The 18,216-nt window shown below is 40.6% G+C and overlaps 1 protein-coding gene across 1 annotated transcript in view; it reads right to left on the bottom strand.

Moving 5' to 3' along the window:
- Positions 1-2,088: 2,088 nt before the first annotated feature.
- CCDC39 (coiled-coil domain 39 molecular ruler complex subunit) overlaps positions 2,089-18,216 on the bottom strand; it is a 35,222-nt gene continuing 19,094 nt past the window's right edge. Inside the window, exons 11-20 of the mRNA XM_020809471.3 lie at positions 17,432-17,596; positions 16,975-17,112; positions 16,566-16,774; positions 14,139-14,262; positions 12,239-12,398; positions 8,580-8,686; positions 5,901-6,041; positions 5,031-5,210; positions 4,352-4,431; positions 2,089-2,410 (exon numbers count right to left, since the gene is read on the bottom strand). Of these exons, the coding sequence (XP_020665130.3) occupies positions 2,254-2,410; positions 4,352-4,431; positions 5,031-5,210; positions 5,901-6,041; positions 8,580-8,686; positions 12,239-12,398; positions 14,139-14,262; positions 16,566-16,774; positions 16,975-17,112; positions 17,432-17,596 (1,461 nt within the window). The 3' untranslated portion in view covers positions 2,089-2,253. The remainder of the gene's footprint in view (positions 2,411-4,351; positions 4,432-5,030; positions 5,211-5,900; positions 6,042-8,579; positions 8,687-12,238; positions 12,399-14,138; positions 14,263-16,565; positions 16,775-16,974; positions 17,113-17,431; positions 17,597-18,216) is intronic.

Below are 18,216 nucleotides of genomic sequence, written 5' to 3'. Positions count from 1 at the left end.
GAAACAGGAATATGCTCTGACCTCAGGATTTGGTTTCAAGTCTGATTCAGAATTTTGGAAATGGAATACTTCTTGATTTGGAAAGTTCTATTTTGACCGAGACTTGGAAACCAGAAGTTTGTATCTTTCACTGAATATTCAAATACAGCTGTAGGGCAGTCATCCCTGATAGACAGAGGGAATGCTGTAGATGTAGTATATCTTAACTTTGGCAAAGCTTTTGACAAAGTGCCCCATGATATCCTGATTAGCAGGCTAACTAGGTGTGGGCTGGATATATCAAGTGTCAGGTGGATACACAATTGGCTACAGAATTGTACGCAGAGGGTGATGATTAATGGGTCCTTTTCTGACTGGGAGGAGGTCACAAGTGGGGTACTCAAAGGCTCAGTCCTGGGCCTGGTGCACTTCAATATTGTTATTAATGACTTGGATGGGGGAGTGCAGGGAATGCTTGTCAGTTTTGCAGATGATACCAAATTGGGCAGAATAGCTAATACCCTAGAACAGTGGTCCCCAACATTGGGCCTCCAGATGTTCTTGGACTTCAACTCCCAGAAATCCTGGCCAGCAGAGGTGGTGGTGAAGGCTTCTGGGAGTTGCAGTCTAAGAACATCTGGAGGCCCAAGGTTGGGGACCTCTGTCCTAGAAGACAGAAACAAAATTCAGAATGACCTTGATAGGATGGAGCACTGGACCGAAAGCAACAGAATGAAATTCACCAGGGATAAGAGCAAAGTACTGCACCTCAGAAAAAGAAACCAATCGCCCAGTTACAAGATGGGGGATACCTGGCTCAGCAAAACTATGAGCGAGAAGGATCTTGGAATTGTCGTAGATCACAAGCTAAATATGAGCCAACAGTGTGATGTGGCTTCAAAAAAGGGTAATTCTATTTTAGGCTGCATTAATAGTAGTATAGTTTCCAAATCCTGTGAGGTGCTAGTCCCCCTCTATATAGCACTGGTTAGGCCTCACCTTGAGTTTTGTGTCCAAGAAGGATGCTAACAAATTGGAACAAGTTCAGAGGAGGGTGACAAGGATGATCAGGGGCCTGGGAACCAAGCCTTATGAGGAAAGGCTGAAACAATTGGGCATGTTTAGCCTTGAGAAAAGAAGACTGAGGGGTGATATGATAGCACTTTTCAAATATTTGAAAGGTTGTCATACAGAGGGGCAGAATCTGTTCTGAATCATCCCAAGAGTGCAGGACACGCAACAATGGGCTCAAGTTAAAGGAAGCCAGATTTCAGTTGAATATCAGGAAAAACCACCTACCCGTTACATCAGTACGACAGTGGAACCAGTTACCTCAGGAATTATTGAGTGCTCCAACAAAATGTAGATAATCACTTGGCAGATATGCTTTGATTGTATTCCTTCCTTAAGCAGGGGGTTGGACTTGATGGCCTTGTAGGCCCCTTCCAACTTCACTTTTCTATGATTCTGTGATTTAGGAAAGGGGTTACAGCTACCAGAACACAGACAGATTGGTGCGGGGAGGGGCATTCATGTTTCAAAAGACAGCCGCTCCTAACTTTAAAATTTTTGAAGTAGAATTTGCTGAAATTTGTCTGGATGGTTTTCTGTTTCAAAGTAATTAGGCTTGCCAAGTTTCAAGATGGACAAGTAACAAATGTGCAATGGTTCACTATATTAAAACAGTTGTTTACATGGAAGAGCAGCACTAAAATTTTCAGAGATGCATGCAATTAATATTCTACTCCTTGCCCTGACATGTTTTCCCGGAGGGCAAGGGGGATGAGCATACATCGCAGAGGCAAGAAATGTGTAGAGCTTCAAAAAGACAAATAGTGTGTTAGGAAGTGCCTGTACTTGAAAATGGGTTTTAATGTTTTTATCTTTTTTTAAAGCATGATGTTTTGATAATCTCATAATTGCTTATTGAAACACAGATATAATTTTGTTATATGAGATGATTTTTTTTAAATCTACTATTTTTAGAAACTTTTATTAAAATCAAACCTAGTGGAGCCTACACATAAAAAAATGCAAAATCCTAAAGCCTGTTTTTATCATCATTCTATATTGTACTATTGAAAATAAACACACATTTTCGTTTTAAGATATTTTTCTTAAGCATTTATTCAATTTACCAAATAACAGAACATGTTCAACATCACCTAAGTTAAAGAACTTCAAGCTACTTGCTACAGAGAAAATACAGGTACTGCAGTTTACTGAATAACTGTTACTAAGTGAGGACTAAAATCTGATACATTCTCTGCAGTGCTACTTGGGGCTTCTGGTATGTGAAGATGCAGAGGCACTACTTTGGCTTGGAGGACGTGATAAAGCAAGATCCACAGGTTCAGAACTGGGACTCAAAGTCAGAGACACAACTTTAAGCCGTGGTTGATTGGCTGATGATGCTGAACTCTTAGGCGACCTAAAAAAAAGAAAGCCAACAGTCATTGTAATAAATACATTCTTATTAAAATAGCCTGGGAGAATCACTGCTTTATGGAAAAAGCAACTATAAATTCTCCAACTCACTGTTATAACAGCAGTTCTAAGTGTTATCAAATGACAGGAGAACCTCGATCTGACCAAAATCCCACTCCCTGCCTTTTCAAAATGTGAGGAATCTTTTCTCTAGTCTTCTAGATTCTAGGTGGTGATCACACTTACCTAAAGAATACCAATTTTTGGAATATCATGTATACATTTGTGCATCGGGGGCTGAAATCCAGCAGCAAGTTGCAACCTGAGAAGCCCCACTGAATCAATGGAACTTACACAGGTGTTCACTCACTAAATCCCCACTAATTCAATAGGCTTATGTTAGATGTGATATACTACTGGATTCAGCCTGTACAGTAATTTCTTCACTGTGCAAGACATAGTTGTGGCCTTATGGTTAAAGGGTGATATAGTCATTTTGGAAATAATTTAAATCTAACTGTAGGTAGCTCTTTATGAATACTCAAAGATGCAGCACAATCTATGCATGGAGCAAACTGCCCACCTGGAAAAAAAATGGTTCTCTTTTCAAACTGCTCACAAGAGCCTTCTGCAGAACACTGGTGGATAAGCCCTGCATCTCATTTTTGGATTAGAAACTCATTAAGGGATTTTTCATTCAAAAATTGACCTAATTGTGAGAGCTTTTAATAACTAATATAATAGCCAAGAGACTAATCTATGATTTGGAAAGTTTGTGGTACAAATTCTATCTCTGCCATGAACTTACTGGATGGCTTTAAGCAAGCTTCTCTTTGCCTCAGCACCCCACAAGATCTTTCTGAATTGTCTCAAGTACTGGAGAAAGATAATGCATTTAAAGCATCTTGGGAAAAAATGTCTTTTTGACTATCAAGCCACAGAAGTTGATACAGAGCTTCTGCTAGGTTGGTATCCTCCTGTAATATCTGATAGGCCACAGCCTGTTATGAAATACTTCTCACTTTCTTGACTTTTTCTTTTCTAATCTTCAAGATTTTTCTTTTGTTGATTTTCTGATTGGACTAAGCTACACTAAATAATGCAGGAAATGTTCTAGGACTAGGATGGTGAGCTTTGCATTATTTTCCATGCAAATCAGCCCCGGGTTTTCCTCCAGGAGTCATAGTTTTTTCCTCTGCTACTGGGGCTTCTCTTTTTTGGAAGCAAATGTGTTCACATCTTTTCCGGTGTTCTGATCACTTGAGCCGATCTGAAGGGGTCACGTATACATCTGAAGCCATGTCAGTCAGCTACAATATTCTTTTAAAGACTTGCTTCTGTAGTGCTCGGGTAGGAGAGTGACCAAAGAATTGGTAGAGTTTTCAAGTCATCAATCAGCCTTATTTGCAGCTTGTTAAAATAGCTCTGCTGTCATGTGCCTCCTGTAAATCCATACAGCCAGACCAGAGCTATCTCACAAACAGCATATTCAGCTTTTGAAAATCAATTTATTCCCTTCTCTTTGCTGTGTGGTGTGCTGAAGTAAATTAACCTGGAGAAACTTAACATTCTGGATACAACTTCACAGCAGATCCATTTATGTTTTCCCCACTATGTAATTGTACCCTCACATGGATCCTCATGATCCAAAATAATCAAGCACAAGGTTTGGCAACATTCAGAAGCATCAGGAAGGACTTCCTGGAGTCCCTAGACAGGGAGATCGTACCTTGTGATAAGAACTCTGAAATTTGGCCCAGTGCATTTCAGATACAAATGAGATCATTATTAAAATAATAAGACAGGAGGACATGCTCCCCAAACAAATGGTAATCTTTTTCTATTTCTTTTACACTGTCATTCTGAAGACGGCTTGTGCTACTTAAGGCAAAGTTGTATAATTGAGCAGGAAAAATTAAATTTTATTTATAGTTGTAGAACTTACACGCTTGAAGATGATGAGCTGTGGGTAGATGATCGCAAACTAAGCCGAGAACATGAAGCAGAAGGAAGCTGTATGGAAGCCTAAACGGGAAAGAGAAGTAATGAGACTTTTGTTGTTGTTGTTTAGTCGTTCACTAACCACAAAAACTGTGTGCCTTCCAGTTGATTCTGACATGGCGAACTTTTCCTAGGCTTTCTCAGTATAAAGTACTCAAAAGTAGTTTACCACTCCCTTCTGGGGGTACGCTGGTACTGTGTAGCTTGCCCAGAGCAACACAGGCTGGTTGTTCTCCCAGGTGGTACAGTGGGGAATTGAACTCTCAACCTCTGGTTCTGCAGCCAGGTACCAAAACCACTGAGCTATTCACCCAGCTAAACAGGGAATCATGATTACACTTAGTATAAAACTAAAACAGATGGGTCTTTGAACTCTTGGCAACAACAAAGGGAAAAGGTGGAGAGCACAAGTTGAATGATTACAGCTTTTTTGTACAACATACAAGATGGTTTAGCATAGCTTAACCTTGTGGCTATGCTGACTAGGAATGATGGGACTTGTAATCCAACACTTTTGGAGAAGACCAGGTTGGAAAGAAGCAGTCCAAGTGCCATCACCAAAAGAAGTGAAAGTGTTCAAAATAAATGATGAACAAAATAGTTAAGCCAACCAGAAATCATACCTGTTCAAAGTATCTCTGAAAGGCTGTGTTCAAATCTGGATTTGCTTCTGAAATATCGAGTAGCATTTTATCTACAGATCTGCTGAAGTCTTTCAGTGCACGAAGGTCAATATCTTGTTCTTCTTGTGTTTCTGACTGAGTATTCTTCAGTGCTCGGATTTCTCTGGTTAGTCGGGCAACCTTTTGAGAAACAAAACAGTTAAAAGCATAAATGCCAATGTGACAATTAGTTTTCATGGTATTGTATCTTTACAATATACAGTGGTGCCCCGCATAGCGATGTTAATCCGTTCCAGGACTAACGTCGCTATCCGGATTCTTCACTATGCGGGGAGGGGGGAACCCATAGGAACGCATTAAACTCCGTTTAATGCGTTCCTATTGGGGAAAAACTCACCGGTAAGTGAAGAATCCCCCATCCGGCCGCCATTTTCGCCGCCTTGGTAAGCGAGGCACGAAAACGCTGCGGGTGGCCATTTTCCCCCAGCTGGGTGGCGCAGGCTTTGGAGAGACCGTGGGGGAAACCCTCCCTCGCGGTCGCTCCAAAGCCTTCTCCCCAGCTGGGCGGCGCAGGCTTCGGAGGGAGCGCGGGGAGGGTTCCCCCGCGGTCCTTCCGAAGCGCCCGCTGGTCAGCTGGGGGAAAATGGGGCCTATGGGGAAAAATTGCAAAGGGATTTTCCCCCATAGGAAACATCGCAATGCGATCGCAAAATCCGCATCACTATGCGGATTCATCATTAAACGGGCTGCTTGTTATGCAAGGCACCACTGTATATCTGAGTAGTAGAAGGCAATGTTAATGTTTAGTTCTATTATTTCATTGCACTCTAAACAAAAGGGAAGTTTATGGCCGATACTGATTTAACTTACCTGCTTTGTGACTCTTTCAAGTTTTGGCTTCTGCTCATCAACTTCTTTGGATAGCCGTGTGACAATTGCTTTTTTCTCTGCTATTTTTTCTTTGTAAAGAGCCTCGTCTTTCAAAAGCATATCAAGATTACTCTGCATAGACTGAAGAAATAAAAAGTTCATATATGAGCCTGTTTTGAGTTTTTTTTTATTTAATATATCTACAATAAAGTAAACATACATAAAAATATGCTTTTTAAAAGTGTGTGTTCTCTCTTTTGGAAGTTGGAATTCAGATTATAACATAAGAAACAAAGCCTGATGGAGGAGTTGGAAAAGAGTGTTCGATTTTCTTTATGGTATATCTTTATAGATGGGCCAAATCAAACAAAAATCTAGAATTAAAACAGTAAAAACTATAAATTTTATTAGGCAGAATATATCCATTTAATTCTGTCTGAATGTATATATGAATTGCCCTGCCTAGCCCTGCTATCATCTGATGTTATCATGTTTGCAAGGACCAAATAGATACAGGTACAAAATATGTACTCTACACTGTTTTATGATATACAAACTATACATTAACATCTATGTTTCTCTTCTGTGCTCTAGTGCAGGGGTCCCCAACCCTCGTTTGTGGACTGATCCTGGTTCATGGCCTTGCCAGGACCGGGCCACAGAGACAAATCTCTCCCCTGCACGTGCAGACACATGCATACTCCCTCCCATGCACGGCCCCTCCCATGCACGGCCCCTCCCATGCACACACGTATGGACACCCCACCTCCACTGGCACACTAAACCTGTCCATGGAGGCAAAAAGGTTGGGGACCACTGGTCTAGTGGACAGGTGGGAGTAAACCCAACCTTGTTTCCCAGTTTTGACATGAGGATATATATATTAACAGTACTCTGAGGTGCCACCTAGTTTGTCTCCTTTCACTCAGGACAGAGCTGTGTCCTTCACTCTCCCCCACTCCCCGTACTTGGCTCTGTTTTCCTTTTAGCCACCAGCACTTAACACAAGTCTGGTCCAATGGCTTTCAAGCACATAGTAATAGAAATGCTAAGTCATGACACGGGCGCAGCTTTGCAAGGCAGCCATGAGGGTGGGTTGTAACATTTTCCCCAGGTGCTACATGAGTCTTTGTACAGTCAGGCTTTAGAGTAAGGCCACAAAAAGTGCTCTTTGTTTCTTACGTCTTGCTCAACAACACTCCTACACAGCGTTTGAAGTCCTGTTGCTTAGCATAGTTACATTGCACTAGAGTATGCCTACTGCATCTGAGAATTTAGTGAGCTAACTTCTCCCTTAGTTTTAATCGTCATAGAACTGCAGAGCTGGAAGGGACCCTGTGTATCACGGAGTTCAGCCCCCGTCAGGGAGCCACAGCGAGGAATAACTCCCCAACCTCTGGTTAAATCACTCTAGTTGCAATTTACTATTGTGACTAATGTAGGCCTATTTGAATCCATAGAGTTTATAGAGGCATTGATTCACCAAATCCCCACTGATTCAACTAGCCTACTCTAGTGCAACTGACTGTGCTAAGTAAGATTTCTTGAATGCCTTCTCAAACAGACTTCGGTACTGGTGTTGATCAGAAAAATGAGTGTTACCAGTCCTATAAAGTGAAAGTATTAAGTAAAGCCAAGCAACAGTTACAGGAGCAGAAACAAATCCAGGCATCCTCATGCTCTGGTTTCTCCCTATGTACAGCCTATGAATAAAGAAGAAAGTGTATGTTGTGTCCAGTTGTTGAACCCTGGCTTTTTGGTACACCTAATAAGGGTAAATTGCTCACAGCAGCTTTTTTCCTTCAGAAGATTATACTATTTATTAGTGCCATTTTAGGACAGAAATGCAACAACGAATATGCCTACATTTGTGTGTGCTGTCTGGAAGGTGATCACAGCAGACCTATATGCAAAGATGGATCTTAGTCTACATCCCATTCTGTCATCTGCTCCACCTACCATAACTCCATAGGTCTCTGCAGCTATCGTTTTGACTCAGTCAAAGTATGACAAAATACACACACACACACACACACACACACACACACACACACACACACACACACACACACCACACACACACACACACACACACACACACCACACACACACACACAGAGAGAGAGAGAGAGAGAGAGAGAGAGAGAGAGAGAGAGAGAGAACTGCTGTGCCCTTTTTGAACTACAAATATGTTGAAGCAAATTCCACTTTTGCCACCCACAACCAGTGGGTGAGACAAATTACTAAATGACATAGTCAAATAAATGTTTTATAATCCTATGCATTTCAGTTTGTATTCATTTTACACTTAGTAATGCACACTTGTTCATTTTCAATATGAAAACAAAAGCCTTGCGGTCAAAACACATTACTATGGGATGGAACTCAGTTTTTATGACATGAAGGGGAAGAAACTTTAAATTTATTGGGGTTTTTTCTGCATTTCATCCCTGCCTTCGTCAAATCTTGAATAGCTGTCGAAGGAGATCAGGCTAACATTCTGAAAAGCAGGGGTGGTGCTTCACCGTGAGAAAAAGTGAAGTTTAATTCAGGATAAGGATTACAGACATGCCTCTACAGCAAACTAAAACCAAAAAGCTGCCTAGAGTGGTCCGTTGGGCCAAATAGCTGGGGTATAAATCAAATAAACTAAACAAACTAAACTAAAAATCTTTCTACCTGGATGTCTCCCTGGAGCTCCTTGATTTGTCTTCTCTTGTATCTGTATTTCTCATCAGCAGCTCTTTTCTCTTCTTCCAGTTTCAATTTCTCTTCATGTTCTTCACCTAAAAAAATACTTATGACCTATTTATGTATTTATTTAAAATATTTGTTATCCTGAAAGAACTCAAGGTGGCTTACACCATTAAAAAGACAGTATTTAAAAGCTCAAAACAGAAGAAGTTGGGAAACATTCGGAGGCAGCACGAATCACTTCAGTGTGACAAAAAGGAATTTAAAAGCAGATGTACCACTTTCTGATATGGGTAGCTCTACACACTGGAATTATTCAGTATGTTAATCTGAAAAATATATGATGCCATGAGTTGGCTTGAACAAATGTCTGTGTGCCTATGCCAGCGTAACATGAGCCAGTGCATACCTGTAATGTAGGGTTATTATGATGATGTCCTTGGAGCCCAAAGCCTTTTTCAAATATCCTCTTTTCAGAATGTATCTTTCTTATTTTAAATTGCCTGATTTGTCCAACTTTTCAAGAATCTTGATTTAAGATGGTTTAATTAAAATAATAATAATAGAGCCAGCAGAGGGAGCAAAAGTTAACAAATACTCCCTCCTGAGCTACACTGAAATCATGTTTTAATATTACAAATTAATGGGTAAGATTTTAATTCAGTATACCAAGAACTCTAGTATTGTAGCCACAGTATAAACAATATAATTCTCTTCCTCTATAAATAGTATTGTTTATGTTTTTATTCTTATGATGTGACTGCTTTACAAAGAGAATGTGATACTTCCAAATCCAGTAGAAAGGACTGTGTTGCCAAATGTAACCTCCATGTGGAGTTCCAGCTGCCACGTCATTACGCCCTTCTTCCTGAACAGACACTGGCCGAAATCCAACTGGGTAAAGTTGACATCACACAAGCCTGATGACATCATCTGCTGCGCCCTTTTATTGCTAATGAAAAGTTTCCACTACCACCTAATTCTAAGGCTCCTTAGGGATCCCCTTCATTCTGGGGAAACCTTCTGGAGCCTTTGGATGTTGTGTGTGTGCTTTTAATGTCGAAAAATTGCCAGTCTCTGATATTCAGAACAAAAAGTCTCCCCCCCCCAAGGCTCCGTAGGATGAAAGGGATCCCCAAGGAGCCTCAGACCCTTGGGTGAGGGGGATTAGAAATCTTCAATTAACTATAAAAGGCCGTACATGATGACATCAGCAGCCTTTCATGGCATAACTTTACACATCTGGATTTTGGCCATTCAGTGTCATCAAGTTGGGTTGCTTTTTAAAAACATTTTCTGTACCCTATTTTGACAGCTCTGGCAGAGGACTGGTAATACAATATTGCAGGTGAATAAACTTTGTCATTCCTTGCTCTTTCCAGTCTCACCCCCATTAGTCTCTGCCTTCTCCATTCAACAACAATGAAGCCACAAGTCTAACTGCTATCTGCTCCTCTCCCATTTACTCAGGCAGCGTTACAGACTCCAGCAATGTCAGCTACATCATCGGGGTCACATTTATTAGTTCCTCTGACAATGTCATTTGTGCCATCTTTTGCCAGCAGCAGCTCTGCATTCTACGTAGGACAAACGGAATCATCTTTACACAAGAGAATTAATGGACACAAAGCTGACATTAGAGAAGGTAACACACAAAAGCCAAAATGCCTTGGTCCCCCGAAGATATTCTATTGATCTGAAGGTAACTTGTAGAAAAAAAGAAATTATGAAGAAGGCTGGAGAGGGAACTGGCTGAAGTGGCTTTATCCAGAGATTACAGAGTGTATCACAATGTTTAAATAAAGGTCCAATATTCTTCATTCACTGTATATTAATAAGCAGTTTTCTTCATTAGCTTGTACAGACAAAGGTATTGATTCTGGCCATGGAATTGGAAGTTCATGCAGTTAAATATTAGCCATTTCCTGGTTCAATCCTTTTGGTCCTCAAGGACAGCCTCGGCCAGACAGTGAACTACTCTAGGTATGGCAGGATGTCTACATAATCCACATTCTCAAAGTTCTGAAATTTTTTTAGCTGTGCTTATATTCATGGACCTACATTCCACACCGAATCCTTCTAAATTTGCCTGTGGCTAAATATTAGATTATAATTCACAGAAGTTTACGCTACAACAAATCTATTAAGCTTTAACAGGCCACAATACTTTGTTGTTGTTTTTTATTTTTGTTATATGTATCAAAACAGAAATAACACCTCCCCAAAATTGCTGCATTTTTCATTCTGGTGTGGCCTACATAGTGCCTCGAATTCTGCCCAAATCTGCCTGTCTCACACTCCTGAAATACACCATATGCATGCATGTATGCATATATGTATGTATGTACAGTGGTACCTCGGTTTACGAATGCCTCGTTTAATGTAATTTTTGGTTTACGAACAAAAATCAATTGAAAATAATGCCTTGGTTTACAATTTTTTTCCGCAATACGAAGCAAGTTTACATTGTGCCTGAGCGCCACCCCCATGCATGCATTCCTATGGGAAACTGCATTTCAGTTTGCAAATTTTTTGCATTATGAAACGTCCCAGAGAATGCATTAATTTTGTAAACTGAGGTACAGTACGCCTGTATGTATGTTTACTTTAATTGGTATACTGCTCCCATTAGTGCTGCAGTATTACTCTGAGCAGTTTTCATTACAATGATCAAAATGGAATAATACAAACAAAGCCATGTAAAAATCTAAGCATGTAAAAACAGAATCTGTCTGAGCAAATGAAACTAAACTTAAAATGAAAATAAAAATAACAAAAACAGTAACTGGACAGAGTTTTACCATCATCTCAACTTAGCTAAGTTCAGAGTGGAAAGCCTCCCTTAAGAGTCATGTCTTCAAATGCGTCTGTAATGTCAACGGGGGGGGGGGGGGGGGGGGGAGGCAAAGCTCCTCTGGGAGCCACGGCTAGCTTCTCATGAGCCGACTTTATGAAAGGTCTGAAGCAAGGTTCCTGCTAGGCTGGATGTTAACGAGTGCACGACTATGCTTCCCTCCACGTGACTGTCTTCCTCCTCCATGCAACATTCACACTATGGGTTCCACTCGTAACGGAACCTAGCACGCGGGAGGGTTGGAGTAGCGCACGCAGGGGTGAAGCCGCACAAAAGAGAGGCAGAGCCCCACTCAGTGGGGCTGAAAATTAGAGGATACGTTGGAGTGAAGTCTAGCTGAATTACCTTGTCAGTCCCCAGAACGTTTGAGCTAGAGAATTCTTTTAGTTTATTACGTTTCTTACATTTCCAGTACTAGCCTAGAACCTTTACTACTCTGTACTCCCTTGGAATATCTGCCCAAGAATTTCCTTTTCTTTATACTGCTCCAGCTAGAGTTGTACTGCTTTCCAGATTCAAGACAATCAAAGAGATAAAAGGTGTGCCCATATTCACAAATAATATGGGAAAAGTTCTGGAATTGGGTGGTCTAATTCATTGTTTTTCACTGATGACATGATGTACAAGATCATGTGAGTCAGCCCAGTCTGTTAGGACACTCTTGCCAATGTTTAAAGATTCCTTACAGAAATATCTCACAACCCATGTGAGTTCATGCATGTGCTTTGAGAGCATACCAGTAACAGCCCCAAACTACTTATTCACACACACCCAACTACAACAGGCTTACTTTTCTCTGTGACCTTTCTGAAGGAGTCTCGATAGTTGCTGTTGCAGCTATTAACTACATGCAGAGTATTCTCAAGAGCAACACATTCTTTCTCTGCTAGCTGGATCTTGGCATCCAAAGTATCCCCTTCACGCTGAAGATCCTCCTTTTCCTGGGCAGTCTTGAAAGAACAACAAAATGGAATTCAGCTTCCAAAAATGACACCAAAAATTTAAGTTACAGCTGTTTTTCATCCCCATGTGACTTCTTTTTATTCCAATGCATATTAACAAGGCTTCACACTGCACTTAGTATTATGATTTAACATAAATCATGAGAATTCCAATGCTCCCTTCAAACAGAAGACTATATTTCCACAGCTTTTTGTCCAAGACATTTTTTTTCTTGATAAAAATAAAACTGATATATAGGAAAGGGCTGAAATTTGGGGACCCTGTTTACAATTCTTTCGATGTGAATGCTGCAGGATGCTTACAGTGCAGGCTCAGCTCTGTGGGGGTTCTGCAACAACACTATTCGGATCTCCTCAAATACTATTCTCCCTTTTAACAATGCATTTACTTTTATTTGTTAGTTGCCTGGATAGCTCAGTGAGTTAGGTATCTGGCTGCAGCAGTAGAGGTTGGAGGTTCAGTTCCCCACTATGCATCCCAGAGGAGTCAGCCTGCGTGGCCTTGGGCAAGTTGCCCAGTCTCAGGATGCCCAGAGAAGAAGTGAAGAATAAACCACTTCTGAGTATTCTCTACCTAGTAAAGGTAAGGCCGAGGCAAAGAGGCAGTCACGAAAGCAGCAAAATCAGGGAGCTGGACAAGGGACAGATTGGATTTGCCTTCAGTGTGAAAGGGATGGTCACTCTCGGATTGGCCTTCTCAGCCACACTAGACGCTGTTCCAAGTCCTCCATGTAGAGCACATTACCATAGTCTCTCGAGACTGAAGGATGCCTAGTCTGAATCTGAAAGGTGAAGGTTCCCCTTGACATTTAGTCCAGTTGTGTCCGACTCTAGGGCGCAATGCTCATCCCCGTCTCCAAGCCATAGAGCCAGCGTTTGCCCATATACAGTTTCCGTGGTCATGTGGCCAGTGCAACTAGGCATGGAATGTCATTACCTTCCCACCGTGGTGATACCTATTTATCTACTCGCATTTTTATGTGCTTTCGAACGGATAGGTTGGCAGGAATTCTCTACCTAGGAAACCCTGAAAATGGTCGCCATAAGCCAGAATTGACTTGGCAGCACATGATTATTCTTATTACATTTGTTACTCTATTGTTTTACACAGTTTGTGTGTTCCCCTAAAAGCCATTTGAGAGCTCTAGGGTAAATAAATAATCCATTTTAAGTAGTACAGCATTCTTCTGGAAAAGAACTTCCCAGAATGTACGTGATGTCTGAGAGAGGAAGCAAAAGGGAGGGACATAGAGAGCTAAAGAATCTTAATGGTATAGGAGGGGCAGGAAGGGTTATTAATTTTGCAAGCCATCCAGCTTAGAAGGTTGTTTTTTAAAAAAAAAAATTAGTTTGGGCGTATGTGTATTTATTTCCTCAAGTCAAAGACATGGGCCTTAGAAACTGTGTGGAAAAATGCAAAGAATGTTCATTTAAAAGCAGACATCATTGTGACTACCAAAGAGTACCTGTTGGAGATGATAATTATAAAAGAGCAGTGATAATTCAAAATCATGAGTGCATGATAAAACGGCCCAGCTCCTCTGAAAAACTCAGAACCATAAGTAATATAGAAGACGCTGACGTTGCAGAAAAACAAGGTGATGAACTTTGGTCAGCAGTGGACAGAAGCAGGGCAACTGGTCATAAAACATGATTTAAGATAATTGAGATCTTTTAAAAAGGAACACAATTCTGCAATAGCTGTCAACATCTGAGAACACAAATTACCTTGATGACATAGTAAGTTTGAGTTTTCTCTTCCTCTCCTTCTGGGGGCATCATGACGATGGTAATAATTTCGTATCTGCTCTTCAGTTTCTCAATTTTACTCAGTCGCTCATGGAACTCAGCACTGATTTGAGAGACAAAATTGAAAAACAAATTCAAGATATTTGTCAGAACATAGCTTTATGTTGCGCCAAGTGTGAGATGACTTTGCTAGTAAGGTATACCTGGATGGAGACCTGACACTATCCTCCATAATGGGGCGAATGGGTGGAATATGTCAGGATGTTAAGAGTACCTCTTTCCAATCTATTATGTCTGGGCATCCTGGAGATGATGGAGAATGCTCGAGGTTAGTAGTGAAAGCTTGTACATCACGGCATTCTACTCTTTGGGCAGAGGGAGGATTGCTCACCTAACTCTCAACATGCCTCCTGATCAGCAGGCTGGAAGTGGCGTATAAGGTCTGCCTGAGACTTGCGAGTGAAGTGACTAGGTAACACATTAGGTGTTGCTGGTTCCATTTCGGCTGACCTCTCCTACCATTCTACCAGTGTCAGTGGGTATCAGCTGTTGTTGCTTTACACTTCACCCAGACTATCTTCTCTCTGGCCCTACAAGAACCATTACACATTCTGCAGACTTATGAGATGCTTGCCTGACTACTTAATTTTTCTTGGATTTTCCCATGATTGTCAAGCGCAGATAGGTTTACAAAACACCACAAGAGCTATGGGATAAGGCACAATCTACAAAGCCTTCTCATACCATTTTCAGTAAAGAACACTTATTAAAAACTGTACATATGGATGCACTCCTGAGGAGAGCTATTGCTGCCAATAAAAAATTCTGTGGATGTCTGCAGCAGAGGGACTGGTTGCCATCTCTACTTTTGCCAGTGACAGCCAAATTTATATCCATTTATTATATCTAACATTGGCATCCAGTCCTCTCAGTTCCTAAGGCCTCGCAAGTCTGACACAGAAGAAAAGAAAGGCAAAAAAGCACATTGCAAGTCCCAACATCACAGGGAGCAGCTGTCCAAGGCACCTTACCCAAATATTTAAAGGTTTGGTATTTCAATTTTACAGCTGCAAAAGCTGCCCCCTGCTGATTGTATCTTAATATTGCCACTGCTAGAAAAGAATAAGCAACAGCAGGAAACAACCCCAAATCAAATTATATGCAAGTGCCAATTAGTCATGTAATTATCAAAGGAAAAACACAGAGCCTGCCTACTTGGCGAGGGGTTAAGCTCCAGTCATGCTAAATCACTCTAATTTCCTGTTGCGTGGGCTGTGGATGGAAGAGGGAGGTGGAAAGAAAAGACTGCCAATCAGTTGGTTGAGTGTTCATTTCCCAGTTGGGTTTAACCACCCACTGAACAAAGATCCTTTCTTCCCAGTTACAGAAAACAGCCCTTTGCAATTCCTGTCCTGGCATTTGTAATTTACTACCATCTCTTGGATCTATATCTGCTATGCAAAAAAGAGAATTTCTGAAAGAAATAAACACTTATTTTTCAAGCAGAGTTTTGCCATGATGGCAAAACTCTGCTTGAAAAACAAGTGTTTACTTCTTTTGTGCTTCTGTATAGGGAGGTTTCCATCATTCATTTAGAAGAAGATAAAACAATTCCTAGTAGTCAATTAGGAAAATTCTACAAGTACACTAGTAAAGCAAAGATGGTTGAAAGGAGATGCAAGCTCAAATTCCAGGTCAGCCATTAAGCCTTATTTACACAATCTTGAGCCAATTACTCTTTCTCACCTTAAGCAAAGCAGCAGTTATGAAGATCAGATGAGAGAGGGTGGGATAAACATGCAATGGATAAACAGATGGAACAATACACAGTTCTGGTTTACAAGGAATCCCAGGATACTGAAAGACCCATTGTTTAACAAGACCAGAAGAGATATTTCAGTCAATACCACCAAAGGTAGATTCTGAAACCTACATTACTAATTAGAGTCTGTAGCCCACATCCTGAAACTTGCTTTAAACAAGGAACCTTGCATGAAGTTTTTTTTCTGTGCCACACACAGCTCTGTGTTTCCCAGTCTGATGAAGGCATGTACAGTGTCAAAAACTAGTTTATGTTGGTGTTTTTTTGTGGTCTAATGTATCATTCACCTGTGCCTTGGGACTCTGTACGAGAACCACAGGCTCCTGTGTTTTTGGTAGAATACTGAAAAAAATAAACCTAAAATTGCTGGCAGAAAGGAAGGTGAGCTGAGTACCACAAAGCAGTCTGGGCTGCAAGGAATTCTTCCATGAAATCTAAGAAAATGCCTCCTTTGCAAACACGCCAGCCAAGTGAGGTACAGCAGGTAGGATCCTATAACGACAACCATCTTTTTCAATGTTAGCTTCTTTCTTGAAAATGGAAGTCCACTCCCACCTTCAGTCAGTATATGGGGAAATAAATACCTTAAAGTCTGACGCTCTTGCTCTATTATTCTTATCTGTGTCTCAATCATTGCCTTGTGAACTTTGATATCTGCCATTCTCTCCTCCATTGCTGCTTTTAATTGTTGCTTCTGTTTTTCGAGTGAAAGGACTTTCTCTGCCTTACTGTACAGCGTATCTCTTACACGTTTCAGTTCCAGCTTCAGGAGATTGTCTTCAATCATTAAATCCTTTTATGGCAGAAGAAGAAAAATGTTAAATGTACCTTACAAAACATAACTTTGCATTGAATAATTTGAGTTCTGAAGAAAGCTCAGAATCCTGACACAGTGCCAAGTCTGACAATGCAAACCATCCAAGTGCTCATGCAAGGCAGCAATTTTTCCCCTTGTTTAAAAATAAATAAATAAATAAATAAATAAATAAATACCTGCTTATCTGCTCTGGCTTTTTTCAATAACTTCTCTGATTTGTCAGTGAAAAGGTTTAGCTCATCTACTCTAGTACTCAAACTAGCCATTTCTTCTCCTGTTTTATTCATAGCCAATTTGATAAAATGGATGTCACTCTGAAAAGAAAAGGAAAAATGTATTTAATGTCATCATGAATATTGCTGTGCAATCTAACCCAGGACAGCTAGGGAAAGGAGCATAGCTGACACTATGTCTAACTACAATCACCTCTCACTTTTATTTATTTTATATTGCATCTTTACCGCTTCCTTCTTCCAAGGAGACTTGAATTTTATCTCTGGTGTTTCCAAGTAATTATTGGCCAAGATTGGACATGCTTGTGATTGAAGACATAATTCAATTGGTCTACTTCCTATGGTCTCAATGAAAAATAGCTCTAGGTGCCCCAAAACCCACATGAGTAAGTCATGTTACCTGAAGTTTCTTCTGCTGTGTTTGCAAAGTATCGTATGCCTGTCTCTTTTCATCTGCTATCTTTATAAGTTCAGCAATTTTCGCTTCTAAAACTTGTCTCTCATCTGTGTTAAGCTCTCCCTGCAAGCGTGACAACCTTCTCTCCACTTGCTGTATATAAAAATCCTGTTAAAAATATTTTAAAGCAAGAAACAAAATTAACAGAGAGGCTGAAAAACAAACAATTAGAGACATTTCTGTAAGTGCTAAAATATTAACACAAAGAATTAGCTTCAGGACAGGCATTTAATTAAATTATTGTTATTTTACAATTGTTTCTGGCCTATAGGCCTTCTCATTTGTAAACTGTCTTAAAATGGCTGGTGTGTGATGCTGGCTCACAAGTAATCTTCTAAAAATATAACAAAGCATCTCTAGCCTAGATAGTCTGCTCTAGGGAGGCTTACAGCTGTGGTAGCAATCTTACCACTGCCAGTGGATGCTGACAGAAAGGGGTAAATTTTCAAAGTGGTGCATAGGAGTTATGCATATAAATCTCATTAACAAATAACAGGATTTGGCCATGTTCATCTCTTGTATTGCTTCAAAAATTTACCCTGAAGCAGCCATGGTTCTGAGAAGTCATAGCAAAAAGCTGATTTGGGGGACATATGATCCAAGTCAAAACATATTTACTGGGATGTAAATAGAACTCACTTCCAAGTCAACTGATTTCCCCCTCCCCCCCCCCCTTTTTAAGGAATGGGCTCCATTGACACCGTTATTTACTTTCAGGTAAAGTAACT

The sequence above is a fragment of the Pogona vitticeps genome, chromosome 3 (assembly GCF_051106095.1).
Source record: "Pogona vitticeps strain Pit_001003342236 chromosome 3, PviZW2.1, whole genome shotgun sequence".
Lineage (NCBI taxonomy): Eukaryota > Metazoa > Chordata > Lepidosauria > Squamata > Agamidae > Pogona > Pogona vitticeps.
Note: the sequence above shows the minus strand (reverse complement) of the source record. Positions and strands in the feature narration are given on the sequence as shown.